Genomic DNA, 26,169 nt, shown 5'->3' on the forward strand with positions numbered 1-26,169 from the left:
TTTCTGTCGCAGGAATGTGATAGATGTCCAGGCATCCAACATCCACGAATGCAGCTCCTGCTGTTCATATCGCGTGAACCCAGACTGACCCAGCGCCACCTGGATAACTGTTTTGTTTCTCACTCGCTGCACGTTTCAGAAGGCAGGTCCAGTCTCCAGTCTGTTCACTCCTAGTCAGTCTATTCCCAGTTCTTCTCAATTTCAGACAGCACCTCCAGTAGCAGCCAATTGAATGCTGTGCCAACTGCATGCCTGTTGACCTCCAAACAACCTACCAGGCTGGTGGATCTCCCAAGTATGGCCTCAAGAATTGTAGATGTTAGGACTTTTATTTAAGAAAAAGGAATCATAACTGATCCTGGAGGAAGACAGAGCCAGGCTAGGCTGTGAACCACCCGCCCCAGGAGGCCTGGGCGATGCTTACAACGGGACCCAGGATCCAACGTCAGACACGGGCAGAGACACCTAGCTAGCCATGGCCACCCCAGCTGACATGAGAGGAACTCCTGCCTGCGATCTGGCAACACTCGTGTGCCAAAAGCCTGCCGGACCTCTGCCTCCAGACAGGTGAAGACCGCTCTCTGTAAAGCTAGGCTCTGTCCTGGGATCAAAACCTCAGTGTTTCAGGGACAGTGCTGCAGTCCCAGGCCTCGCTCTGGCCTCAGATCAGGCAGCTTCTGAGAAGCAGAAGCGAAGGAAATGGCCCGTCCGGCGCCATTCTTTGATAAGACACAGCCAAAGCCCCAAGGCAGAACCTGCCCCGATTTGAAGTGGCAGAACCCTTTGAGCTTCCCTTTTTTCCAGTGAATTCAAAGTAGCTGATGATTTATACTGCACTTACATGCTGCAATGAGCTTGCATGAGCAGTTTTGTGGTACTAGAAAAACCCCGGTCCCTCTGCTAGGATGGCAGAATAGCACTAGGATCTTTTCCCCCTCCTTAGTCAGATGATTTCCAAATGTAAGTTCTCTCTTCACAGACATGCCTTTAGTATCTGCCCCAAGGCAGCTGAACAGGCACCAGCTCCCCAACTAACACTCCCATTCATTAAGAATATCAGCTTGCAAAGTCACCATTGCCTCTGTGTATAGCATTAGCACCCTGAGACCAGGGTCTATTGCATCAGATGCTGTGCAAACCCAGGGTAAGAGAGTCCTTGCACAAAGCAACTTGCAGAAGGACAGATGCATGGCAGCAGGGGAGGCAGCCCAGCACAGAAGAAGAGCTGCAGCGCCCAAGGTCTGGAGCAGCAGAAATGGGAAGGAATTGTGAGCTCCCAGCTCACCAGGCAGGGCCTCATCTTAGACCTTTAGGCAACCCAGAATCACCCACCAGACCCTGCAGAGAAGACATTTAGCTCTTCACTCTTGTCATTGCTCGCTCAGTGTCTGATTTGTGCAGTCCTGACAGCACAGGCCCACATCACATCTAATGCAAAGTAACTGGAAGATATACACCAAAAAAGGTAGTGTTCAGGCCACTCCTTCCTCCGTAGATCTAGAGATTACCCAGCTGCAGGGCATGTTTTCTCAGGAATCTAGCAAAGCTCCTGGGGCAAGAGTTGTCCCCTGAGTCAGTCTGACCTGACTCACCTGCCAGGGCAAGAAGCCAGACAAGCAGCAGATATGGGCAGAGGACTGCCCCTTTGTGGCAGTAGCCTACAATTATGTTGAATTACGCAACCCAATAAGCTGGTTTAATTTATACCCATAGAAGTTTGCGTTAACACCTCTTTTAGTTTCTCTCCTCAGCCAGGTAGGCTCAGTTCTTCCTTCCACTAAGGCGCAGGCGGCCAGATGGTAAAGCAAACCAAAGAACAGCCCCAGAGAGCTCGTGTGGCAGGAAATCCATCTTCCTGCCTGGGAGTGCCTTACTGGGACGGCCTCAGTCCTGGTGAGTATCCTCAGATTTGGCTCCAATTTAAACATATTAACCAGAGAGCCACAACAGCAACCCTCCATATCCACTGCAGCAAAATGAGAGCTCGGAGGACAGGAGAGGGGGCAGAGAGCTAGAAGTCTTGGAGTCACTCACCTTGCCTGCTGGCTCTGCACTCTCCAAGTTTCCCTGCTGCTGCATGCAGGCCCCAGAATCAGCATTTCTGTGCATGAGGTGCCTTTGCTATGCAGTTCAACACCCCGGATATCACATTTGCTGGAGAAGCACTACTAGGGACAAAGTAAGCAACCTGAAAGGACCAAAGCAAGCTGGCAAGACACCCACCCACAGCATTCAGTAGTGCTGAAGCTCTTGTAGCAATGCAGCGTGGTGCAAATGGCTGCTAAAGCAGCAGTGCTACGGAGCTACGTGCTACATGAAACAGGCCCCAAGTCAGGTCAAGCTTTAAGGAAATAACAGGCTGACCTCACAGTGAGCACCCTTAAAAGGCCTCTGAAGCACTGGGGCCAGGTGTAATGACATAACTGGAACAACAATATTTTCACAACAGATTAAACTCAGAGAAATAACAAAAATAAAAGGAGGTTGTAAATAAGTCTGCCACCTGCCCACTTGCGGTTTGTAGGGAGAGTCCTTTCCGTTAGGTTTACTCTGTCCAGCAGGCCCTCCGACACTTCTCTGGGTTGCAGCAACCTCTGCCTCTGGCTCCCTACAAAGAGTCATTGTGTCTGTCCCGCCGCAGGCCTGGTGGCGTGGCTGCTCCCCACTCTTCGCAGCTATCCCCTAGTCTCCCCACCAGCCCCAACCCTGCACTCTCCAGAACTTACATTCCTTTTCTTCCCCTCCCAAGCCTGCTCATAGGGAAGGAGGAATCTGCACTCTCTCCAGAGGGAATGACTTGATCCAGAAAGCAGCCCTATGGACTTCCTTGTCCTTAAACCACAGATGGTTGGAGGACACAAGTACTCATGGGAAGGATCGTATCTGCTTGTTCTATTTTTATTTTTTTTTTCTACCAGGCATCCAATTATGGCCGTCAGGGAAAGGTTTCAGGCTGAACGCATCCTTAACGTGACCCAGTAGGGTTCTTGGGCAAGGCATTTTGGCAGCCTCACTCTACCGCCTTGTTGCAGCCTTTGAACAAAACAAAACATACCACAGTAACACACGGCAACCCTGATGCTTCTGCCACCCCACTCCCCCAGTGCTGCCTGGTGCTGCTCAGGCCCTAAAAGAAACCACACCGTCAGAAGGGGCACTGGGCTACTGAGCGGCACCAGAAAACCCAGGGCAATTGGCTCAACCTCCAGCTGAAGGGGCTATATCAGTTGAGCCTCTGCTAGCTGCTCTGAGCTGCTGACCCCAGCAGCTTACGTGCAAAGAGCGGTCCTTGCTCTTCAAGGGGATGCCGGTCACCCAGCATGGCACAGGCTGCAATTCAAGGAGTCTCAGGCTGTCACTCCTTGGGGGGCAGCCCTGACTGAGACAGGCCTAGAGACTCCCAGCGGCAGTAAGGGAAGTCCTAGGAGGCAGCACGCCCCCGCTCTCATCTAGCCCTTTAAGGGATGGAGGAGGAAAGAGCAAGACCTGAAATGGATAAAAAGTAACTGGATCTGGTTTTTGGTCAGGAATGAGTCAGAGCAAGCAGAAATAAAGGGAGGTGGAAGGCTTGGGTACACAGGGAAGGCTGGGTCTGACTCCTGCGTACGTTCAAAGAGCAAGGGTGCCAGGAGGGTCTGCCTCCGCAGTGGCCTGCTCCCAGCATCCCGAGGAGCCCGCGAGTCCCTCCTGCTCGGGTGCGGGGCCGGGGTTGAGAGCGAGGCTCTGGGGTCGGCAGGGTGGAGCGCGCCGCCTCCTCCGCCGGCGCGTGGAGACCTTCCAGCTCTGCATTCCTGAGCCGTTCAGCAATGTTTCTGCAAGAGCTGCTCGCAGAGGCCCACGGCTCCCCATTGGCTCCGAGCGCGGCTGACAAGGAATGAAATGTATTTTGGGTCCGGAGGGAGCCAGCCAGCAGCACTGCAGCCGGAGCAGTGTCATTGGCATGTGGAAAGGAGGAGAAGGAGGCACCCGCACGCGTGCAAACCCTTCCTTGGTTCATACATGTCCTGCTGCCGCTGACGACTTCCACCCCACCCCACTTTGCCACAGCTCCTCCTTTGTGCGCGCGCTCCTGGAGCTGGCGCAGGCAGCGCAGCACACCTTCCCCGAGCGCATCCGAGTTCCCAAATGCCCACTCAGATCTTGCATACAGAAGCGCCTTTTTTATACTCCACCCCAAGCTGTCCCACACCCATCCTCCTTACAGCACTAAAGCTGCAAATGGCCCCACTCGGGCTCCAACTTTTCAGCACGCTCATGACTGCAGTGCACTAAAGCAGGACTGCACGCGCTCAGCAACCACATGACATGGGCAACGTAAAAAATCGCCCACGTGAGCAAAGTTGCAGCACTTTTATCAGATGAGGAATAACCTGCTCTAGAAGGGGGTTTTCCAATATTTCATACATTGGGCAGCTTGTGCGGTCACCATGCCAGTTCTTGTCACCTTCTCTATACCCAAAAACATTCTCGAGTTGAACAAAAAAATTGCTTTCCACCCCTCCTTCTGATCCGTGGCAGCCGTAGGAAAATGAGACTGTGTCACTACCAAGACAAGGCCAGAGCCTGTGAGAGAAAGAGGGGAAAGAAGTCAGATGCTGACAGAGAGAGGAACAGAAACAAGCCAAGCCAGGCCAGCACTGCAGGAACAGCGAGGGGTTACTCTTGCCAGAGCCATCTCCACAACTTGAACTTGCAGTTCCTGCCTCAGAGCCACCCAAAACCATGGGGCTCCACACTGCTCTGCCAGATGCGCTCCTTAACACGCACCCTTTGCGAGGGGCTGCCTCTGCGCTCTTTGGCACGAGCATCCCAGGAGCAGGTAGGAGCTGAGCTGCATGCAGTCCTTCCCCAAACACCTGGGACTAAGCTCCCTCACTGCCTGCCAAACAAACCGACAACATGCCTGGAGTGTGGACTGCTGAGACAGCAGTAGCCGGTAGCCAGGCTAACCGGCTTGCTGGGGAGCAACGCGCAGGACCAAAGAGCACATGTCTGCAGGGAGAAGGGGATTTACAGCCAGGAAGAGCAGCCGTCTTCCAGAGCTGCAGGGCAGGGGCAAGGCAGAGCAGCCCAGCACTTCTGCTCCCATGCACACAGCTCGAGAGTATCAGAATAAAATGAGGGATAACTGAAGTGCCGGGGCCTGGCCTGGAGCAGGGGTGAGGAACCAGATTCCTTTAGGTCTCCTTCAACATCAGGACTTCTAACTGGAAGGTATCATTAGAGTAGTAAAGTCCAGTCCTCTGCAGTCACAGGCATCGGTGGCACAGATGGCTAATTCAGGACGCTCTGTGAGCCTTGTATTTTAGATGCCACTTGTCGATGCCGATTTTGGGCTTGCAGCGAGAACAGGCGGGATTAAGGGCACTGCCGCAGCAGAGCATTCAAGGAAGTTAACCATCCCATCTAAGGAGAAAAAAAGCACGCAGTCCCAGTCAGCCTAACCTGGGGAAAAACTTCCTCCTGAACTGAAGCTTGGCAACGGGTTTAACCTTGAAGGCAGAAGCAGCCTGTATGTGGCAGGAGAACCAAGTACGTGGGGCATTTTTATGCCATCAGGAAGCACTGGCACTTTACCATTGTTTCTATTACTAAGTCCTGAAAAGGAAGAGAGCAAATACCATCCATATTATTCACTGTAAATAAAACGTGGACTTAGTGTAATAAAGATGGTGAAAGCAGGCAGCAACCCTTTCAACCTTGCTGTAAAACTGCCGGTACGCTAACGATTCAAGAACGTTTGCTCTTTTACAAAAACGATCAATTCAATCAATCAGCAATTGCACCACAAAGTGAACTGAAAGACAAACCGGACTGGAAGAACATGCCGTTTTACAGTAAGAGCACCGCCTCAAACACAGGACATGCAGTTTGAAGGGAGAAGCACAGCACCGTGCCACACGCTCTTCTCCAGCTCCACGGGGACAAGCAGGCCCTCCACGGCGGCAAGCGACAACGCACAGCACAAATACAAGCATCAATTTTGTGTTCTGCTGAAAGCAAAGCAGAATCTTACAAGCAGTAAGGTGCTATAAGGAGTCGGAGGGGGGAAAAAAAAAAAAAAAACCACACACTTCTTTTTGTGGTGAGTGCTTCATGCCTGAATCAATGCAAAGCTCTGAAACGTCAGAAAGGGCTGAAAACGTCAAGCAAGCATCGAAAGGAAAGAAAGACGGTGCATTTTTATTTCCATATTCTGAGGAAACAGCTTAAGCTCCAGCAACTGAACTTTGCTCACATCAATTTCTAAAGCAGAAGTAATCTTTGCTATTTAAGGAGTACATTTTATCAATCCCTATAATAATTTGTCAAGGAATGTGGTAATTAATCACAAGGTTTGCAAATCTGTCTGGACGTCTCTTTCTGGAAAGACCTACTTCGATGGGGCACTAATTTGGAGGCTTGGTGGTGAAGGCCTCTGTGGACTTCCCCGTGGGTACCATGTTTTAAAAAAAAAAAAAAAAAAAAAAAAAAAAAGACAGACTATGTAAGGGACAGAGGACAGAATGGGAGTTCTGGTACCGCAAAGCCAAACAAACTCTCACTGTCACAGGCAACCCACAAGTAGCACCATTAAAACACTACCATTGTGATCTCGTCTACATTTCTCTGGCAGAGTCATCCCAAATGTTAAACACATCTTGCTGAGAAAGAAGAAACTCCAGTTTTCCCAAAGGGAGTTCAGAATTCCTTTTGCAAGAGGAATGCCAGTGCTGCACTTTGCCACTGACAGGGAGCTCTCAAGAAGATCAAGCAGCGCGTTTGCAGCCAGCTGCTGCAAGCACACTGACATTTGCACTTTGTGCGAAGGAGACTTTGATTGAAGCACAACAAGAGTCCTTTGATGTGCACAAATCTATCGAGAAGCACTGACTTTACAAAAGCAACTGAAGGAGATTTCAGAGGAACTGGACAGGCGGTAGGCTGGTGACACTACTCATGGTCTCCACGGCAATCTGGCACCATCTAAACTAGAACGACTCAAATCCAAGAGAGGATTTTGCACGCTACCAGTCGTTCAGCCAAAAGCATCCATGCTGAACCCACAAAAATGGGCAAGATGCTGAAACGCACTTATGTAAACCTGAGTTTCTTCCTTTTCCTCTACTACCCAATACAGTCCCAGGACTTCTGCTGCAAGCAAGTATATAAAACAGTCCATAGCGTCCAAATAATGTGAAATTATTGAAACAAAATAAAGGAAGGACAGTCAAATTTAAATTGTCCCTCTGCAGGGGAGGAAGGAGGAGGAAGGACAGACTTGATGAATTTTCTATGCTGGCGAGATGCCAGAAAAAGCAAACACGTTAGTAATCATTTATTGGTACGTAAAAGCAGATAAGCAAACGTAGCAGTGATCCAGCTAGTTAGCGGGCTGCAAGTTAGATGAACGCATTTATGCATTCAACTGAAACTGTAAGCTTTTCATCTGTGAAAATGTACACAACCATCTTTCAGCTTTGATAAATGAACACGTTGCTTAAACGAGTGCCAGAATAATGGGCTTTCTTCTTCCAAAACTTTTGTGGGCTCCCACCCACCTCCTGAGGAAATTCTCCTTCTGCTTCCTTTTTACCCCCTGCCCCGCAGTCGCCCCATAAGAGCATTACCTAGGTCTGTGGCCCACGTTTATTATATTAAGGAAGAGGAGGGACGTTGCTGACTCACGGGCGGGCAGAAACGAGCCTAGAACAGCAGCATTTGAATGCCTTTCAGCCTAACCCCAAGCATCCTCACGCTGAGAGCCGTGGCGGGCTGCGGGCAAAGACGGGATGTGAAAGCCCATGTGGAAGGAAGGGGAAGCAGGCAAGAGCAGTACCGGTTTCAGTTATGCTATGGATCTAACACCAACTTGGGCGTTCGCGCTATGCAAGTAAAATGCATTTAAGGACTTTTGGCTTGAATTACTTCTAGCTCTGCTTCGAGTTTCATTTAAAAGTAAGTGCTAGGCCACGAGACACGCTTGCAATTGTGCTAACGGACTGATCAATAAGAACAAGAACAATAGCTGACCTTGGGCAGCCTAAAAAAAAAAAGCTGTGCCAAAGCCCCAGGCTCTGACTCTGCCCGTTTGAGAACCGAGTTGTTTTTCTGCAGTTTTCTACCTTTCAGAGCACGGATTTTTCAATGCTCTTTCAGTCTATGAAACAACTATGTCATTTCTGGGACCACTGAAAGTAAATTTTCCATCACATGATGTAACTGCTATATTTGTACCTACCGATTTTAGAGTAACAAGGCAAGAACAGTTACAGAGTAGGTTTTATAGTAAAAAAAAGCCATTAGTATCGCCAGACTGTCTTCAAACACAGCCAGCGTAACACACTCGTGGAACGTTTCCAGAACAAACCACAAATCTTTACCAAATAAAACAAATTTCGCCATTTTAAACGTATAATCTCTAAAGGACCCACCACACAAGATTGCTTCACAGCAACATCAAAATATTTAGGAAAGACCCCACTCTGGAATATTCCTGCAGTTCACGTGCGGCAGCCGCGCAAGGATGGGAGAGCAATGGCCGAGACCTCTTTACAGGAAGTTTTATCAGCCACTCTGCACAGCTACAGCCTGCTAATAGCTCAGCTGCTGCAGCCAGCGAGGGCTTTTTATAAGCACAGCAGTTACACACTCGGTTAACATGGACTCCGACTGCCAACAGCTATGCACTCACCAATAAAGTCCCTGCATTTTTTGCTTGCACAGAGGTCAGCAGAAAGCATAAGAGCAAACACTCATTTCATTCACAGAGCTATGAAACAGTTGCACATACTCTGAACAGCAAAAACTGCAAGAAGTTTCATATTATGGTAGGTGGACTCAGAAAGCAAGGCTTACTCATTACCCAAAATTCACCCACGGCAGCAGCAGAACTTGTATCTAGCCGTTAGACCCATTGCTCTTTAAAGCTTTTTGCACGAAGGGCAGCACTGATTTCCACTGTGGTTCATCAAGCAGAAGCCACCACAGTCTTCACCTTAGCCCTGCACGCAAGGCTGGGCATTTCAGCTGGCTGACCAGGGCACGGCTATCACTGCTTGGAAGGTCCATTCCTGTTTAATACTTTTTTTTTTTTTCTTTTCAATTTAAGAGAAGACAGAGCAACTAGAAATCACATTCCCGTTCCCCACCATCCTATGCCAATCACTGTTACGTGCAAGCTTCCTCTGGTCCAAAATACCCGAAATACATCTGACAACACCAGGCCACAAGCACAAAGAGGCAGGAAGTCTCAGGCCATAGCTCCACAAACACTATACCAGTAAGGAGCAGCTCTGCCCCCCCTCCTTCTCCGGCTCAACACAAGCATTTGCACAGCAGCACAAGGAACCGGGTTAAAAATAAATAAATAAATAACCCTGTAAAAAAATGAGACCCTGCTCAGTATGCAGCCTCACAAGCACCGTACCCCAGGGACAGCAGAAAAGTAGCTTCTTGGGGCTCGACGCGCTCAAGGGGCTTGGCCTGGCTGCAGGAGCTCTCCGTTACGAGGCTAACACTAATAAAGCTACAGAAAATATTGGAGGTATCGGTGACTCAGCCAGACGTCGATCTGAAGGCTGAGCCGCCAGTCCCACGTCGGTCACCGAACCTAGCTGATTCATCCCACTTCCTCTTTCTCAGCCGCGCAGCTGGTCATCGACCTGGAGGCGTCCGGCGGGAAGGTTTCTCCCAGGCAGGGCGAGCGCTGCCAGCCCAGCAAGGGACGTACTTGCGCTCAGACACAGAGACGGGCCAAAGAGGAGCGCGAGCAGCCAGGAGATGGCCAGAGCCCCAAGCGAAGCTCTGAGCTGCACCGTCGTCCCTGCCCGCGTCCCTGTGCCCGGTCCCACGCTCAGGAGCGTTTCTCGGCACGGCTACAGCAGGGAGCCCGTGCTTTGCTGACAGGCTCGCATTCCAGCGGCTGCCCTGGTGTTATTTGTGGTTGGAACGAGAGACGTAACGGAGACGGATAATGACCAGGCTCCTCGAGAGAAGCAGCTTCCCAAGCAAACGCAAGGAAGCGGAGCCCCCCAGCAGCTGCTTCCCAGCTTCCTTCCCGATGACCGCGCTCTGTGGCTCGGGGTGGTCGTGCTGACGGGAAGAGAGGAGAGAGGAGCATCCTCCGGTCCCCACAGAGATGCAATAGGAGGGGCAGCCCTGGTCCGCGCAGGGCAGCCAAAACGTGGGAAACAAACACGGGAGAGCGATTAACGGCAGGGTGGGCTGCGTGGGGGGAGTAAGAGGGCGAGCAGTGGTTATCACACCTCCGCTGCAGCCTTCAGAGGGGGGAACTCCACAGTTTCCCATGACAGTGGTAGTTCCATGAAACCAGCCTCCAACTGTCCGAAAATTCATCCTCATTAACTTCGAGCGGCCTTATCCATTAACTGCTGGGTTTTACTATATATCTCCAGGCCTATCTACTGTTGTTAGGCATTCTTCCCTCGCGGAGCAGCCCAGGGAGCTCCAAGCAGGAAGCAAAAGCTCCTTTTCCCACTTCTCCAGAGCGAGGATATCCAAACTGCAGCATCTGTAGGGCAACCCACAACAAGGCAAACACACGGAAAGGGCAAACAGCACTGAGCGCCTGCATAGTCAGCACATCGCCTCCCACCGCCTTGGCTCCGCGCTCCCAGCTCCTCTGGCCGCAGGCTCTTCCACAGGTAGCTTTGGCCACATCCTTAGTGAACCCGTCCTCCGGCATGGCACCCTGAAGGCACCTCGTTCAGGCTCCACAGAGACAATCAGATGCCCTAATCCTGGCATCCACGCTGCATGGGCCATTTCACCCAGTCACCTTTGAATTGTTAGGGGGGAACAGGCATCGCTCAGGAACCATCCATCCGGGAGGCAGGATGAAGGCATTAAGATCTAGGAAGTCTGCCCTACTGGCCTGTGTTCTCCACTCCCTTCTAAAGGTGTTTTACTCGTATCTGAGGGAGCGCTTTCCCTCTTTTGGCTGTTAGTTCTGCCTCTCCTAGAAAAGAAAAACGGAACTGCCCAAAGAGGCCTTCAGGTTGGGTACATGTAACCAACCCAAACTCTCAGAAATGCAACTGCCCGTCCTCCCCCTCTTCTCTCCAACCCTGGACATACAGAAAGAGCCCAGTGTGAGGCAGGGGCAGCAAAGGCCCTGAGTACCAGAGAGCCCTGTGAGAGTCTAAGAGAGCCCCGGGGTCTACCCTCATAGCCATATATGCTCTGTACACTGCGAAAAGGAGATGCGGCTGACTATTCCCTTAACAGCAAGTTGCAGAGAAAATATTCAGTGCTTGGCAACAGTTAGTGTCCTGGGTGATGCCTGTCAGAGGCCAGCTTGGGCTACTTGCCATCTCAGAACCTGCTTTTATCTTCCGTCCTCCGTTACAAAGTCAGCAATGGGTCACAGCAGATACCATACAATCATAGCCCTTGGCAGGGATTGCACAAGGCCACGTTATTCACCTACTGTGAAGCAACACACACAGTCAGTGAGGAAAAGGGGGAAAAACAAAAGAGGAGCTTTGCCAGATTTCTGACCTCTGCTTAGGTAGCCTGTGGCTATCAGAGCCGTCTCCCTACCTTGCACAGAGGCTGACACCTAAAGCAGTGGGTAGGGCCAAGCCATGGGGCTGTGCTAACATTTCTCCAGCTAAGAGTCACCAAATTTCAACTCCAAAAAGGAGAGGGCTGCACGCCGTACACTACAAGTCCCTACTCCAGTAACATAAGATCCAATGGATCTTCTAATTCCTGTCCCGTTCCTCCAACAATTGCCAAGACTCATCATTTAAGGAGTGTGGCCAGCACGGAACGGACTCAACTCTCTCCAACAGCATTCAGCCCCCCGGTCTTAAGTACACATCAAGGCCCACCTCTGCTGACCAGAAAGAGGACGAGGCTTCAGAGCGCACATCTGCATGCAGCATCCCTGGGCAGCTATGCCGAGGCTCCTGCCAGGAAACAAGAGCCCACGTGCAAGCTAGGTGCTGCCCAGGGAAACAACCGTTCAGCAGTTGCAAAGATGTCCAGCAAAATAGGCAGGTACAGCAGCCAACGTGACCTAGAGGACCAGGAGAACAACTCCCTCTGCTAAGGAAGGAGGAGTTTTACAACGACAGAGGAGACAAACGCCAACTGTGCACTTGCCCTGCATACAACCCACTTTCCTCTTTGCATCATGTATGACACAAACTCGCAGCTCACAGGCCATGTCAGGAGGAGCTGCTAATTTACCACTCAGTGGTTTTCACCTTATGGTCTATGGACTATTTTAAAGGGATTCATGAAGGGCAGGCAAAAAGGAAAAATTATAACGGCAGTAAACTTAAATCTAACACTCGAAGGTCCATGCCTTTGTTGGCCCAAGTTTTAGATGGCTGCCAGTGAAGCAAGGCTGAAATCTGCTGCTCAGAAGGAATCTGTTCCCTCTCCTGCTTCATCTCTCATCCTTCTGAGTTTTTCAGGCCCTTTATCAGGAAACCAGCAGATTCCAGCACTGTTAAAGATCCCAAAAATATGTCCCCTCCCCTTCTCAGCAGTGACATGAAGGGAGAGAGGAGAAAGGAGTAAACAATTATTGCTACCAAATATGGATCTAACAGCCAGCGATGAAGGCACAGCCTAAGCACTTAAACATCCTGCCGGCAGATTCAAAGGGCCAAGGACCCGTCCTTCAGAAGAGGCAGTCCAGCAGCAGGGAGCTCTATGGCTTCAGCCCTAAGGCTCAGGGCAGGAGACAGCACAGGGAAATAACCCAGCAAAGCAGGGCTGGGTAGGGAACAAGGAGTCATCGCAGACAGCGCAGAAGATGAAGCAGCCTTTCCCTTGCCTCATTAATTTGCTCCACCCGGGGCAGGGTGGGCAGCTCACCAACCCTCACACCATGACACTGCCTTTTCCAGAAGAAGCCCCCTCCTTCCCAGCCGCTCCAGCTCGGCCCCGTGGACGTTACCAGCACGGAACAAGGGACGGGTACAGCAACCTCAACACGGCTGCAGCGAAGCAACCCGCGTCGCGTTTCCCTTTTTGAGGTTTAGCTCCTCACACTGCTCACAGCCACAACGCTCCCTCCCCCAGCACGGCTGGAGCACCCATTTCAGCCCACAGATATGCAAGAGTGTCGCAGGCAGCACGGGGAACTATGCATCCCACCCCAGCACCCTCTCCTGGGGGCACAATCAGCCTTTTGTCCCGAGATCAGCAGTCCAACCACCCACGTGAGGCCAGCTGCAGGAGCTCTCAGAGGTGACCAGTGACCTCCTTTGGCTCTGAAGCAGCCAGGACGTGGCTGTGAGGAGAACGTCCTTCGGCTTCTCCATTCAACAACAAGTTACAGAGTAAAACCAAGGGGGGTAGCCTTATCCTAGCATTGCAGAGCTCACCTCTACCTCCCGGGCTTGGAGAAGCAGAATTCCAGTTTGGATTTCCCCCTTCCCAATAGCAAACCTCTTAAATAGCCAGGCAAGGGGAGGGGGGAAGAAAATTGTCGGAGACACCCTTCCCACTTCCCCTCAGCTCTCAGTCACTATAGGTCAAGCAGGGTAGACAGGAAGAGAAGAGGCACTTAGGCAACACAGGGCACAGGAAAAAAAAAAAAAAAAAAAGAAGGAAAGCTTTGTAGCTCAGAAGCCAGGGTAATACTGCCGTTCCCCAAAAGACGAAACAAATTAATCAGCTCTGGGGCCTGACTCCACACCAGTACAGCAGCTGGTCCTCTTTCACGAGCTGCTGCTCTGGACATCTTGTTAGCACGGATTATAGCCGTGCAGTTGTCAAATGCTGCTTTCGTATACACAATTTAAAGCCTACTTTAAAAGGGGCCACTTTTCCCTCCCTCACAGGCACCCAGCCCAGCTGAGTCCCATGCAAGCGCTCCAAATGGGGAGGGGGACAACGATAACCCCATCTATAAATACCTCCAGACACATCAGTGTACAAGCTGGGAATTTCCTCTCCTGCTGAGCGGGGCAGCTATAATTGGCTCCAAACAGCAGAGCTTGTCAGACTTTACGAAAAGGAAGTGCCAGGGGCACTTCCAAAGTGCAGGGCACGTCCTGCTGGAATCCACTCCCCGGAGGGCCCTGCCCGCCCTAACCCAGCTCCTACACTGCAGGCCAGGGAAAGGAGCCCTCGCCGAAGAAAGGGGCATTGAACCCACACAAGGCCTCTGGCTGGATAATTTTAGCAGACTAAGTTGCCGCCCTGGTACCAGACGAGACACGAGGAGGGTATTTCCATCCCAGCGTCTCTCACCGTCCGCTCCCTGGAGTGCCACGGAGGGCATCCTTGGAGCAGTCACCCCCAGGGCAAGGCATTTCCCTTTTCGGGTCACAGAACCTGAGCACTGCTAAGCCAAGTCACATCCCAGACGCAGCAGCTGCCAGGCAGGATCAGGCCTGCGGCCCAGGCCGTTGCAGCCGGGACAAATCTCTGAGACGAGCAATTGCCTTTATGCCCCCTCCCCCAGTGATAGCCACCCACAGCTGAGGGCTGTTTTCGGCACCCCTGAGCTCTCCTGCCACTCTCCGTATCCTACCACGTGCGCACACACACAGGGCTACTCATTAACAGGTTACTCTGTCAGATGGGAGGAACGTTAACTGCCACACCACTGCTATCTCCCTTTAGTTTCATACTTATCATGGGTTTAGACTGAGCCTATCTTAAGACCTCTTCTGTTTCAGGAACTGCCCCTGCTGTTTCCACTTGTAGCCCCTTCTCCTTCACAGATTTTCAGCCATATATTCCCCTTTTTCTTCTACTGGATCCCTCTGCCACGTAAGTTTGCCAAGGTGCATCCTACTCACCTGTGAGCGGGCTATATTGAACAGACACTCAGACACCATGAACGCCAGTCGGGGCATTAACTGAAGCGGCAATATCCTATTCACGCTCTCTGACTCACCTTAGGGCGCTCGGAGTGACACTAGTTTGACTCACCTTCACCATTTCCCCCCCAAGGGATGCGTATAGTACTGCTAAATTTTATCTGCTCCGCACAACCCCCTGCACGAGCCCCTTGCTTTAACTGGAATGAGTCAGGCTTAGCTCCTTACGTAGATGCCTTTGAGCCGATCCCATATGGGCTACAGCAGGGCAGCTGCTGACTGAGAAATCCAAGAAACACAAAGCTGTGGTGGAGAAGCCTGCCTGTCCTCAAGTGCCCATTTTCCCCAACAGATTTGAATCCAGCAGGCTTCAGCCTGAAGAGCAGTGTTGTTACACTGATACTACAAAAAGCCAGAACTTACTCTTCTGCACTTCCCTACGGCTTGTTACGGCATCAGACCTTTTCCTCTCATTTCCAGCATGCCCAGGAAGTAGCAGGAAAGGAGAGAGTCAACATGGAAGATGTCAGTGACAACAACTCATTTCAGCTGGGCTTTAAATTAGTCTTCTCAGGCCACGTGATCACTAATTTCAATCCAAGACGCACAGCCTCCAGGGACGCGAATACGACTTTCCTACTGGGTGCAGCTATTTTCAGGCATAACTAACAGGATATGGCCAAGATTAACCAGATAAGTCCAGTCTGCAACTGTGACTAAGAGACAACGGTGCACGCCACTTGCCCCGGCTGAGGTCAGATGACAAGGCTGAAGCCAGCAGCTAAGGTGGACGCCCCGCGGCCCCCACAACAGCAGGGACGGCGGGCAAGCGGCGCAGGCGAGATACTGCTACTGCTGTTTTGGACAGGGATAGGGCAAAAAAAGCATTTCTTGCCCCACCTCATCTCCCATTCACAGAGACTCAGCGAAGGCAGTCCTACACCCGTAACGAACGCGAGGCTGAAAACGCTGATATTGGCACACGGTGCTCCTGTAAGTACAGGGTTTGCAATGCCTACGCTGCCCCCAGGCCCGCAGAGCCGAGAGGGACGACCACCGCCACGCCAAGGGCTGCTGGCTCCCCAGAGCACGCAGCGGTGACTCCGCTCAGGATGACAGCGGACCAGCTTGACCGAGCGCGCGCGCGGCGGGTAACGGCCGCTCTGCCCAGGCTGCTCCTAGTAGCAGCTGCTCCCGAATAGCAGCGGCTATTTAGCAACGCAGTCAGGCGTCCGCCCTCGCGCTCCCGACATAGAAGGCCGCCAGCGCCCGACCCTCCGTCCTGCTCCAGACCTCGCGTGTGCCGTAAGGTCACGGCTAAACGCCTGGAGCTGTAGCGCACCCGAGAAGGGCTTTGAGGCGCATTAGGCCACGAACGTGAGGGCCGGCCGGACCCCGGAGCGCTCGGGGGAGCCCCCGCATCACCCTGACTTCCCTCGCACCATCTCCAGGCCTTTCAGCCCCGCCGCCTACAGACGGACCGAGGCAGCCCCGGGCGGCTCCGCCGGGCAGACGGGCCCGCTTCAGCCGCCGGCCGGCCCCCAGCTCTCCCCGCCGCAGCGGGGCCACCACAGGCGGCGACCCGGCCGGCGGCCTCGGGCATCGCGTCTCGGGGACACCCGCAACCCCGGCGGCGCCCCGGCCCGCACCGAGACCCGGGCGGCTCTGCGGGCTGCCCGGCTGCGGGGCCTGTAGGCACGGGGCTCCCCCTCCCGCTCTGTGGCGGCCCCCGGTAACGAGGCCCTGCCCTGGGCTCCCCCAGCGGTAAGCAGGGCCTGCTGGGGAGCCCCCTCGGTAACCCAGGGGGTGTCCCCGGTAACAGCGGCTCTGCCCCCGGTAAGCGGGCCCCGCCGCCCCCCCCCCCAGCCTGGCGGGGCGGGCGCCCCCCCCCCCTTCCCCGCCCCGTACCTGTGCGCGGGCAGGAGCTGCGCGCCAGGACCGCCGAGCCTCTGCGGCGGCGGCGGGCGGCACCGCCCGCTTCCCGCCCCGCCCCGCCGGCGCATGCGCGCCCCGCCAGTGCCCCCCCCCCGCTCGCGCCGCCGTCGCGCGCGCGCGCGCCCCCCTCCCCCGCCTCCGGGCTCTCCCCCTTCCACCCACCTTCCACCCACCTTCCCCCGCCGCGCGCGCGCGCGCCGGCGGCGGCCAATGGGAGCCCGCTCCTTCGCCACCTCCCCAGCGGGCGGGGCGGCCCCGCCCCACTCCTCTCCGCCCCGCCCCGCCCCGCGCGCGGCTGGCTGGGAGGGCGCTGACGTCACTCCTGGTGCGTTGGAAGCGGCGCTGCCGGACGGCGTCGCGCCCCGAGGTAAGGGGCTGGGGGGGGGGGCCCAGGCGTCCGGGGCCGCCGCCACCACCCCGGCCCCTCCCCTCCCTCTCGGACCTGAGGGGGGGGGAATCGGGTGTCCGTCCCCCCCCATCCTGTCAGAGCGAGCTGGGGCCCCAGGCATCCGGGCCTTAACCCCCCCCCCCACCGCCCCCAAATCCTGTCAGAGCGAGCCGGGGCGCCGGGCCCAGCCCGCCTGCGCAGGGCGCTGCGGGGGCCTTGGGCGGCAGCAGGAGGGCCGGGCGCTGCTGGCCGCGGGGGGCTCCCGGCCTCCGTGCGGCTGCCTGTGGCGCGCACTGGGCGGCGTTCCTCCGGCACGGAGGCCTCCCTGAAGCCCAGGCGTTGGGGTAAAGGGGAGGGGGCCGTCCCAAAGGTCTAGCTTTGGGCTGTGCGGCCCAGCAGGCGTTCAGTGGCTGCTGGCTGCAGCTGTCCCTCAAGTGCATTTGCATAGCCATGCCCTGTTTGCTCGTGGGCCAGCCTCACAGGCTGGGTCTGTGAAGTTTCTTGGCTTCCCCAGGCAAGGTGTGCAGGCAAGCAGGGCAGAGTCTGCCACGTATGAAGATGTTCCTGTGACCCTCTCTTCTGCCTCGTTTGCTCTCTTCCTCCCCTTGCTGCCTGCCTGGAGCTGCGTGTTCAGTGCGTGCTTCCTAGCTGGAACGTCCTGTGTCCATGGAAACAATGGGCCTCAGCGTTGCTTGGACTCTGCCCTGCTCCCCCTTCCTCTTGCTGCTCAGTTTCCTGCTTGTTTCACTCAGTAAGCAGTGCAGTTTGGCACAGCTGCCCTGCACAGCAGCTTCCTGCTTCCTGGCAGCTGGTGCAGCAGCCATGTGTCTGGAGTCTGCCCTGGCTTTTTTTTTTTTTTTTTTTTTTTTTGTGAGCTGTAACACCTGTCAGCTAGATTTGAAAGCTTAGAGTGCCAGTGGGAACACTGGCCTGGCCGGTTGCAAGCCAGCAGTACAGCACCTTCAGGCTTCAGTGAAATGGTGGAATCTGTTTACGTTGTATGCTCTCAGCAGGAGAAGGTCTGGCACCCTTCCACTTTCCCTCATCTTCCAGCAGCTTTCTCCTCTGGGTGGAGCCTCACTAGGTTGGCAGGGAAGGTGATGGAGGGTGGCCACAAGTGATGGTAATAGTCTTGTTGAGACAGCAGTCATGAACTGGCGTCTTGCGTGATGTCATCTCTGCAGGGTGCTGACCGCTGTTCCCATTGCGTGGGGAGACTTTGTACTTCAGCACAGAGACTGCGTGACGTTCCAGAGGAGCGTTGGTGTCTCCCCTGGGGCCTGTGGTCATTTTGATTGTCTTGTTCAGATGTCGTGCCCAGAGGAATTGGCTGCCCTGGCAGATGAGGACCTGCTTGATTTTCTCCTGAAGGACAATATTCCTTGCACTGAAATCCCAGGGGAGGAGAGCAGCCTGCTGGAAGACTGGGGCCTGTCAGATGCTCAGGTGAGTTGTTCTGGAGGAATTGCTGGTGGGTTGTGGTCCAGGAGGTTTGGCTCCCTGCTTAGTGGAAGCTTTTTCTCTGCAGCTTCTGAACAACAAGGAGATGGATGACTTCATCAGCTCACTGCTGAGCCCCTTTGTAGACGAACCGGGCACACTGCAGGGTTACTCACCTACTGACAGTGACAGTAGCATTTCTGAGGACCAAAATTTGTCCCATAGCCCTGGCAGTGACTTTGCCAGCAGCCCTCGGAGCTCAGACATTGTGCAGTTTGATCACAGTTACTCCCTTCATCACGATGGGCCTGTGCTGGAAAGTGTGAGATCTGAGATGGCAGAAGGAGATGTTTCCATTGACCTTGGTAAGTGGGGGTCTTTCTGTTCTAGCTATGCGCAGTGCTGTGCCTAGCAGGAAAACAGTCCAGCCTAGGGTTTTCTTGTGTGGGAGCCAGGCAGCACTGGATAGAACCAAGCTTGGCGGCTCTGCGGCTGTACAGTTGTGGTCTCGTGCTGCTCAAAGTTGCCTGGTCAGGTGTGTCTGTGCTGCCTCACAGAGGCCCGGAGCTTGACTATCTTCTCTTTCCCTAGAGACGTGGACAGGCTTAGAAAGCCCAAATGAGGTAGTGGAACAGAACTGCAGTTTTCCTGTTGCTGTCGCTGTGGATGCTGGACCCCAGTTTGTGCCTGGAGCCACCATGCAGGTACTGGCTCCCTAAGGCCTAGAAGTGTGTGCTGGTGGGCCCCAGCCTTTGCTCACATTCTCCCCTTCTCTCCTGGCTTGGTTACTGTGAGGGGTATCTCTGTGGAAAGTGTGATCCTGCTTTAGGAGAGCTGACCCTGGTTCTGTATGCTTTCTCTGCCCCGGGCTGTATTTCCTTTACTTTGGATTCTCAGTAGGCATGTTTTGGCCGTTTTCTAGTTCGACTTCCCAGAGTTGGTCCTGACGGAGGAGGAGAGGCAGCTCCTGGAAAAAGAAGGTGTTTCATTACCAACCTGTCTGCCACTGACCAAAGTGAGTCCTTGCTACAGGCAGTAACTCCCAAACAGACTCAGAGTACTTGAACACTTTAACCAGAGTAGGGGTTTAAAATGCAGGACAGTGCCTTGCCAGAGTATTAGCCCCTTGTTGCTGAGTTCAGGGCCTCTTCTGGCAGGACCAAGGAAGGTGGATCCCTTCAAGGGCCAGGGGGGTTCGTATGCACACCATCCTCTGGTTTATTAGTCCAGTAGGTGCAGAGCAGTCATCTCATTAGCTGTTGGGAAGCGATGCAGTTTCTTGTGGTGGGGGCTTCCTCTCTGCTGTGCAGAGACTGGAATGGTGTGGAAGATCTGTTCTACTGTTGCTACTCAGGACATCTCCAGCAGCGTGAAATGCCCTCTGGCTGTAGCCCTGGGCTGCCCAGGGCTATGAAGAGCAGGAAGAAACCTGGCTGCTTTCAGTCTCCCCATTTGTGACTGCCTGCAGGAGACAATTGCACTCCAAGTGCCTTCAGCCTTTCTCCTCCTGCTTGTCTAATGGCTTGTGAGGTGTGTGCTTTTCATCTCGCTTGTGTGTGCCTCACTCTTGGTACACCGGGAAGCTGCTGGTTGTATCAGTAGGCCAGAGTCTGCCTTCCAGCTAGTCCAGTTCATTCCGTGGTTTGGGGAAGACAGAGGACAAATGCAACTGGGTTGTTGCCTTTCTCGACAGGGCTGAGCACTGAGACATCCACAGGTTCTGTCAGGGCTGAACTGCCAGCACCCTGGGGTGGCTGCTAATGAGAAATGGCTCTTGCAGGTTGAAGAGCGGCTTCTGAAGAAAGTGCGACGGAAGATCCGGAACAAGCAGTCAGCCCAGGATAGTCGCCGCAGGAAGAAGATCTATGTAGATGGCCTGGAAAACAGGTACCCACACACGACAACAGTACTGTGCTGCTGCTGGGGTCAGAAAACCCTTGGCAGAAAGTGAGGCCGACCCTATAGTTGTCTTTTTTTATAGTTTTTCTTAATTTTTTTATAGTTTGTTTTATAGTCTCAGGGGGCTTAAAAGCTTGCTGTTCTCTCTTGTCCTTGGAGTTGGCCCAGGGTTTGTTCAGTTTGAGCAGAGTGCTGGTCTGCCAGGGCCCACCTGTCCTCCAGCTCCGGCTAGTTTAAATACGACCTGACATCACTGGTCTGCCCGGCTGACTGGTTGTGCTGTTAGGAGCAAGCATCGTTATAGAGTAGTGTCATGCTTCTCTGAGGGACTGGTCAGGGCTCACCCCTCTCCAAACCTTGTGTGAGACGTCGTTATCTGGGCTTTGCACCACCTGGGCCAGATAGGCCCCAGGGGTGCTTGCATCTGCCCTGGTCACCCACAGAGTTGGTGGCTGATTTTCTGAGGAGGAACTCCAGTGAAGTCCCTGCTGTTGCCTAACAAACTAAAACCTCTCTGTTTCTCTCCTCTGTGCTGTTTGTCCGTCCCGGAAAGGGTGGCAGCCTGCACAGCTCAGAACCACGAGCTCCAGAAGAAGGTGCAGCTGCTGCAGAAGCAGAACATGTGAGTTCTCATTGTGGGATGTGGCAGGCGATGTGGTGTGGGAGGCTGTTCCCCCCCTCGGGACTGTCATCTGTCCCTGGCTGCAAAGGGGGAGGGAGGTTCTTGCTTCAGCCGCCGCATTAACCTGCGTTGCCTGCTCCCGTGCAGGTCGTTGCTTGAGCAGCTGCGGAAATTGCAGACCCTGGTGAGGCAGTCCACAACCAAAACTACCACAGCAAGCACCTGCATTATGGTGAGTGGCTTCAGCCCCAGTTTCTCTGAAGGGGTCTCTCCTGTCACCCCAAGTTTGGAGAGTGGTATTAATTGCAGCCAGTGATGCCTATGCATGCCCTAAGGTTAGGAGGGCTTTGCTCATGGCCTCCTCTTTCTCCCTTTCCAGGTCCTCGTTCTGTCCTTCTGCCTCATTCTCTCCCCCAGCCTCTATTCGTTTGGGAGCAGAGGGCCGCAGCCAGAGCTCAGAGGTGAGTACCTGCGGACTGAGGCATGGTTCCAGGTGAAATGTTGCCCTCAGGCCTCAGAGATGGCCTGAACTCTTGGCCATTTCCCACTCAACAGCCCCTTGCCTGGGGGGAGCTTTCGGTTTGGCTTTACTGTTCTGCCCCAGCTCTGGACTCTTCCTCAGCCCCGTTGCTGAGGGTTGCGTGGGGCCCTGGGCCAAGGGCGATACCAGAACTACACAGATCCTCTCCTTCTTGGAGCACAAGCTGTGCTTGTGCCTTGTGGCTGTGCAGCATTGTTTCCCTGCCTCCCCTGGGAGGAGGCAGCCTTGGTTGAATGTCTTTTGTCCTCCCATGAGCTCTGCGGGAGTGCAAGAGTTTGATGTGTCCTGCTCTCCAGATGGGAGTGACAAGGCTGGCTCTTACCTCTCTTGCAGTGCTGTCACGGCAGATCCGCGAGTTCCCGAACCAGGTTTGGCAGGCAGCGTCTGACGTGCAGGAGGAAGCTGTGCTGGAGAAGCTTAGTCCAGAGCCTGAAGACACCTCACTGTTGGGCAGCCTCAATCAGTCACGGGAAGAGGGGCAGACTCCGTCCAAGCCTGAGCCCAGATCCACTTTCAACAGCAACTCATCCTCTGACCCTCCAGCAGCAGCCAGCTCTGAGTTGGGTCCTCCGCAGCCCCAGGAGCAGCGCTCTGGGAGCGACGCTTTGCGCTCAGTGGTACCAGCAGCTTGGGAAGCCAAGAGGCAGGAGTGGGTGGAACGCACTGCCAGTGTTGTCATCCAGCAGCACCGTGTGGATGAGATGTGACCGCCATCTCGTCTTGCCTTTCAGGGTGATGCTGTGCGCCCTGTCGAGAAGGGACAAGCAGAACTGTGTTAACAGATAATCTATCAAAGCAAATGCTTTTAAATACTCTCCTGATAGTTGGCGGCTCAGAGGGTTCACTGGGGAGGAATCATTTTAGGAACGATGACCTGTTCGTACACTCTGCCCCATATATCCATAACAGGACCCTATCAGAGATGGGGTAGGAAACTGGGAGTTTTGTTTCCTGCTATGGCTGTTGACATGGCCTGTAGCCCTCACTGAGTGCTGTGGCTCACAAAGGGAAAGGCTGAGGGGTGGAGGGTGAAGGCGCTCAGGCGTGCCTGAGGGGCCTGATACCTGCTCTGCTTGGAGGCAGGTGGTGACAGATGCCCTGTCCCACTTCTGCCCTGCCCGGATGAAGTTGAACAGGCTGGGTCCTGTACTTACTGTGTGTGACAGCCACAAGCATCCTTTTAACCCTACAGCGTTGTCTGATTTCTGGGTGTGAGATGATGAGCTGGATGCTGACCTTCAGTGCCCTTAAAGGGAGTGGTCCTGCCATTGCAATAGGCCCTGCATTTCCCCCTGTTTGTGCTAGCTGTTGGGCTGTGGGCACAGCTCTCGGCCTGACTAGAGAGGGTGGTGTGGAGTCCTTCCCAGCTGTGCATGCTGTTTCCCATCAAGCTTTCTTGGGGCAAGCCTTTCATCTCCCACAAATCTGGGGACAGGACTTCGTGTCTCAGGGAGAAGTAGGGGCATGCCTTGTACCACGCTACCAAAGCAGGCATAGTACAGAGCAGCAAAGCTGCTTGCTTTTCTGAAAGCTTTCTGTATGCAGGCCGGTTTCAAAGCTGTGTCCACATGTGCCTGAGCCCTACAGTGCTGGCCAGTCAGCTTGCTGTGGGTGCTCTCTGCAAGGCTGAGCGGAAGCACTTGGAGCTGGGGACTGGTCTTTCCTGGAGTGCAGCGTAGCAGTACCTGTGGAGCGTCCTTCCTTGTCCTACATCAGCTCTAAGCTAGTGAAGACATTTCCATATTAATTATGTGTAAATAAAGCATGTCTTCTGCACGACTGTGCCCTCTGTGGTCTTGTCAGTCTGGACCTGGGCTGGCCAGTGGAGGTTAGGGGCTGTGCAAAAGGCTGGGAGCACTGTGAACGTCTCTCCGAGTGCAAGAATGCCAAGCCTAACGGGCTTGGGGAGTAGTCACCCTCCCCTTATGGCCTGACAAATGGAGCAGTGACCTGGGCTGCAGGAGGACTGACATCTACTCCTTCTTGGTGACCTCAGGGAGAGCCCCTGGGAGCAGGAACTGCCTTGTGTTCCCTTTGGTGTACCCTGGGGCTGTGTGGAGGGCTTATTGAGACACCATGCAAAATTCCAGTGTGGTGCTGCTCTTTCGGCCTCTTTCAGAGCTGTACAAATACTCCTGGAACGCTTCTGGAGATGAATTCACGCTCTGAGCACCCAGAGCCCAAGCATGGAAGTCAGGGGGAGCTGTGGCAATGCGCCTGCTGCAATGTGCCACGTGCAGCAAAGCAGTTAGCGCAGCGGAACTGAGCAGCTTCCCTTGCAGGAAATGAGAGGAGCCGGTGTCTGCCCCCACCTCTGGTTTTGTAACCGAGGAACTGTACAATTGCAGGAAGCAGAGCAAAGACAGAGTGGTGCAACCAGACCTGTCCCCATGGCTGAGGGGGTGGGCCCTGCCTGCTGGACAAATGGGTGGTTGCTAAATCAGGCTGGGTCGGGGCTGGTGTCTGGGGAGCTGGGAAGCTGTGAGCCCTTGTGGTTTTTGCTATTGCTGAAGCCCGTGGCTGAGCCCTTTGAAGTGGCACCGTCTCTAGAGTCTTCGGAGTGAGCTCTCTGCTTGTGCTGACTGCTACTTATCTTAGTTTGCCTCCACTCTGGGCCGAATGCCCTCCCCTCCCAGGGAGGCTAGGCTCAACCTACTTTGTCCGTCAGTGCCTCCAGGTCAGAGACGCGTGGGTCTGCGTGCCCAATTTCACACAAAGCTGCTCTGGAGACGTGCAAATGGGCCTGTTTCCTACCAGCTCCAGGCTGAAGTGACCTCTTTTCCTCTGCTGGCCAGCAGCAGTAAATCACTGAGTTCCAGTGAGCATAGCTCAGCCTCACCTGCTTGTTCTGGTTGGGGTTGAGAGCTGTGGGACATCGTTTTTGTCCGGGCCTGTGCTGCCACCCCTAGAGCCAGGTGGCTTGTCCCCACAGCCTGCTGTCCCGCTGCAGCTTGAGAGTGCTGCCATGTTCTCTCCCGTGGAAATGTACCCTCCACCTCTGCCCAGGTGCTTCCTGGAGCAGGCAAGCATGGCTGCTCAGCACAGGGTGCAGGAGTAGCCGCTGGGAGCCAGGGTGGCTGGAAGAGCCTGTCTGTGCCTGCCCCAAAAGACCCCGGGCAGGGTGGTCAGGCAGCGATGGGGAGCGACTGTGTTCACCTGGCCTATTTCCACATCTGTCCTGGTCCAGCTGCGTGTTGCTGGTATCGCTGGCTCTCCAGAGCAGTTCCAGAGGCCTGGGACAACAGGTCTTCAAGAGCTTTCTGAGGACACCTTGTATTTTCCTCTGTGCACTGCCTAAGCCTCACGGACGGCTGGAGCTGAGCCTTGCCTCGTACCTTCCCTATCCAGAGCCACCACCCCCTTGTGGGTTGCCCATTCAGATCTGTGGCCCCAAGAGCTGGTGGAAGCTGTTTTGCTTTCCTGACTCGGGCAAGCAATCACAGGCCCTGCTGGTGTCTCCTTGCAGCCTGCTTTTCTCCACAAAGGCAGGACTGGCAGAGACCTGGAGGCTGCTGCCCTCGGTGCAGGCAGTTCCAGGCGCAGCCCTCCGATCAGATATATCGCTGGATCCCCAGGAAGCTTCTCAGCCCTGCGGGAGATTTGGACGGCCACTGCGCTCACGCTGTCGAGCCTTGGCTCAGTGCTGATCGATACCCATATGAGTCATCAAAAATAAAACGTTGCAGTGTTGCCAGCAGTGCAGGGAACGGGCACCAGAGCTGGTGTGTGGCCAGGAGCAACGAGGGCAGCCCCGCGCTCCGCAGCGGTCTTGACTGCTCGGCCAAATGTCAGGAAGAGATAGCTCTGGGAGAGCAGGCGGGGAGCCAGGAAAACACCCAGGGCACCTCATCGAAAGCATCTGAACACAAGCTCCTGGCACAAGGCACCGGCTGCACCGGCCAGCGCAACCCTTCGGTGCGGAGAGGCTGGGGCAGACCGCGGACTGAGAAGCTGGGGTATCTCAGAGGCCAAAGCCAGCACAGATACTGCACCCAGAGATGTGTCTGCAGGGACAGTTTTGGGGATGATTGCTCTGCTGGTCTTGGGCTGCTCCGGTGTGGCTATTTTTCATCAAAGGAGAAGGAGGAGCCTGGTATTTGTGTGCTAACCCTCCTCCCTGATGGAGACTGTCGATGCCACCTTGTTTCCTTGTATGCTGCAGGGAGCAGAGCACAGGAGGCAGGTTTTCGCTGCAAGCCTGTTCCTCCAGGAAGCGTTGCACCCTGCCAGCTTCCTCCCGGCTGTGCTGTGGGTCCCCCTCCGGCTGCCTTCTCCTGCCGGTGCGTCGTGCTGCGCGTGCGCATCGCACGGTGTGTGCACTGCGTGCGCCTCGTGCACCCTGCGTCCTGTGCACGTGCATGCGCTTTCTGCAAAGCCCTGCCCTGCCCTGCGCCTTTGCCCGGGCTCCCCCCGAACTCCCACGCTCTGAACGAGGCCGGCTCGTGGCCTGGGCTTGGGTTCACCTCCGTCTTAGCTCTTTTAGGCCAGAACTTGGCCTGCTTCCCACTGAACCCTGGATAAAAGGCAGCAGGTACCTACACGGACACAGTGA

At 54.5% G+C, this 26,169-nt stretch overlaps 2 protein-coding genes across 5 annotated transcripts in view; one reads left to right on the top strand and one right to left on the bottom strand.

Annotated features, from left to right (window-relative positions):
* The window catches only part of LOC138060853 (talin-1-like), a 62,688-nt gene extending 45,902 nt beyond the window's left edge, over nt 1-16,786 (bottom strand). The window contains exon 1 of one of the 4 annotated variants that reach the window (XM_068925263.1): nt 16,701-16,786. The gene's annotated coding sequence lies outside the window, so the exon portion shown is untranslated. Of the gene's footprint in view, nt 1-9,409; nt 9,928-13,346; nt 13,366-15,215; nt 15,260-16,700 lie in introns of those variants that run through there. The other 3 variants (XM_068925265.1, XM_068925264.1, XM_068925266.1) reach the window with 3 other exon arrangements.
* A 228-nt stretch (nt 16,787-17,014) lies between these two features.
* LOC104147765 (cyclic AMP-responsive element-binding protein 3) lies at nt 17,015-23,393 on the top strand. The gene is made up of 10 exons (XM_068925279.1): nt 17,015-17,094; nt 18,424-18,561; nt 18,644-18,920; nt 19,147-19,259; nt 19,478-19,570; nt 20,336-20,442; nt 21,008-21,076; nt 21,224-21,308; nt 21,456-21,537; nt 21,951-23,393. The coding sequence occupies exons 2-10, from the start codon at nt 18,424-18,426 to the stop codon at nt 22,322-22,324; spliced, it is 1,338 nt and encodes a 445-aa protein (XP_068781380.1). The 5' UTR covers nt 17,015-17,094; the 3' UTR covers nt 22,325-23,393.
* The last annotated feature ends 2,776 nt before the right edge of the window (nt 23,394-26,169 follow it).

This window comes from Struthio camelus, chromosome W, assembly GCF_040807025.1.
Source record: "Struthio camelus isolate bStrCam1 chromosome W, bStrCam1.hap1, whole genome shotgun sequence".
In the NCBI taxonomy this organism is placed as follows: Eukaryota; Metazoa; Chordata; class Aves; order Struthioniformes; family Struthionidae; genus Struthio; species Struthio camelus.

Excerpts from the sequence above, each read along its gene's own strand:
- LOC104147765 (XM_068925279.1), top strand. The coding sequence starts at position 18,424 with ATGTCGTGCCCAGAGGAATTGGCTGCCCTGGCAGATGAGGACCTGCTT. Across the intron at positions 19,260-19,477 it reads TGCCTGGAGCCACCATGCAG|TTCGACTTCCCAGAGTTGGT; the intron begins GTACTGGCTCCC and ends GCCGTTTTCTAG. Across the intron at positions 21,309-21,455 it reads CAGCAAGCACCTGCATTATG|GTCCTCGTTCTGTCCTTCTG; the intron begins GTGAGTGGCTTC and ends CTCCCTTTCCAG.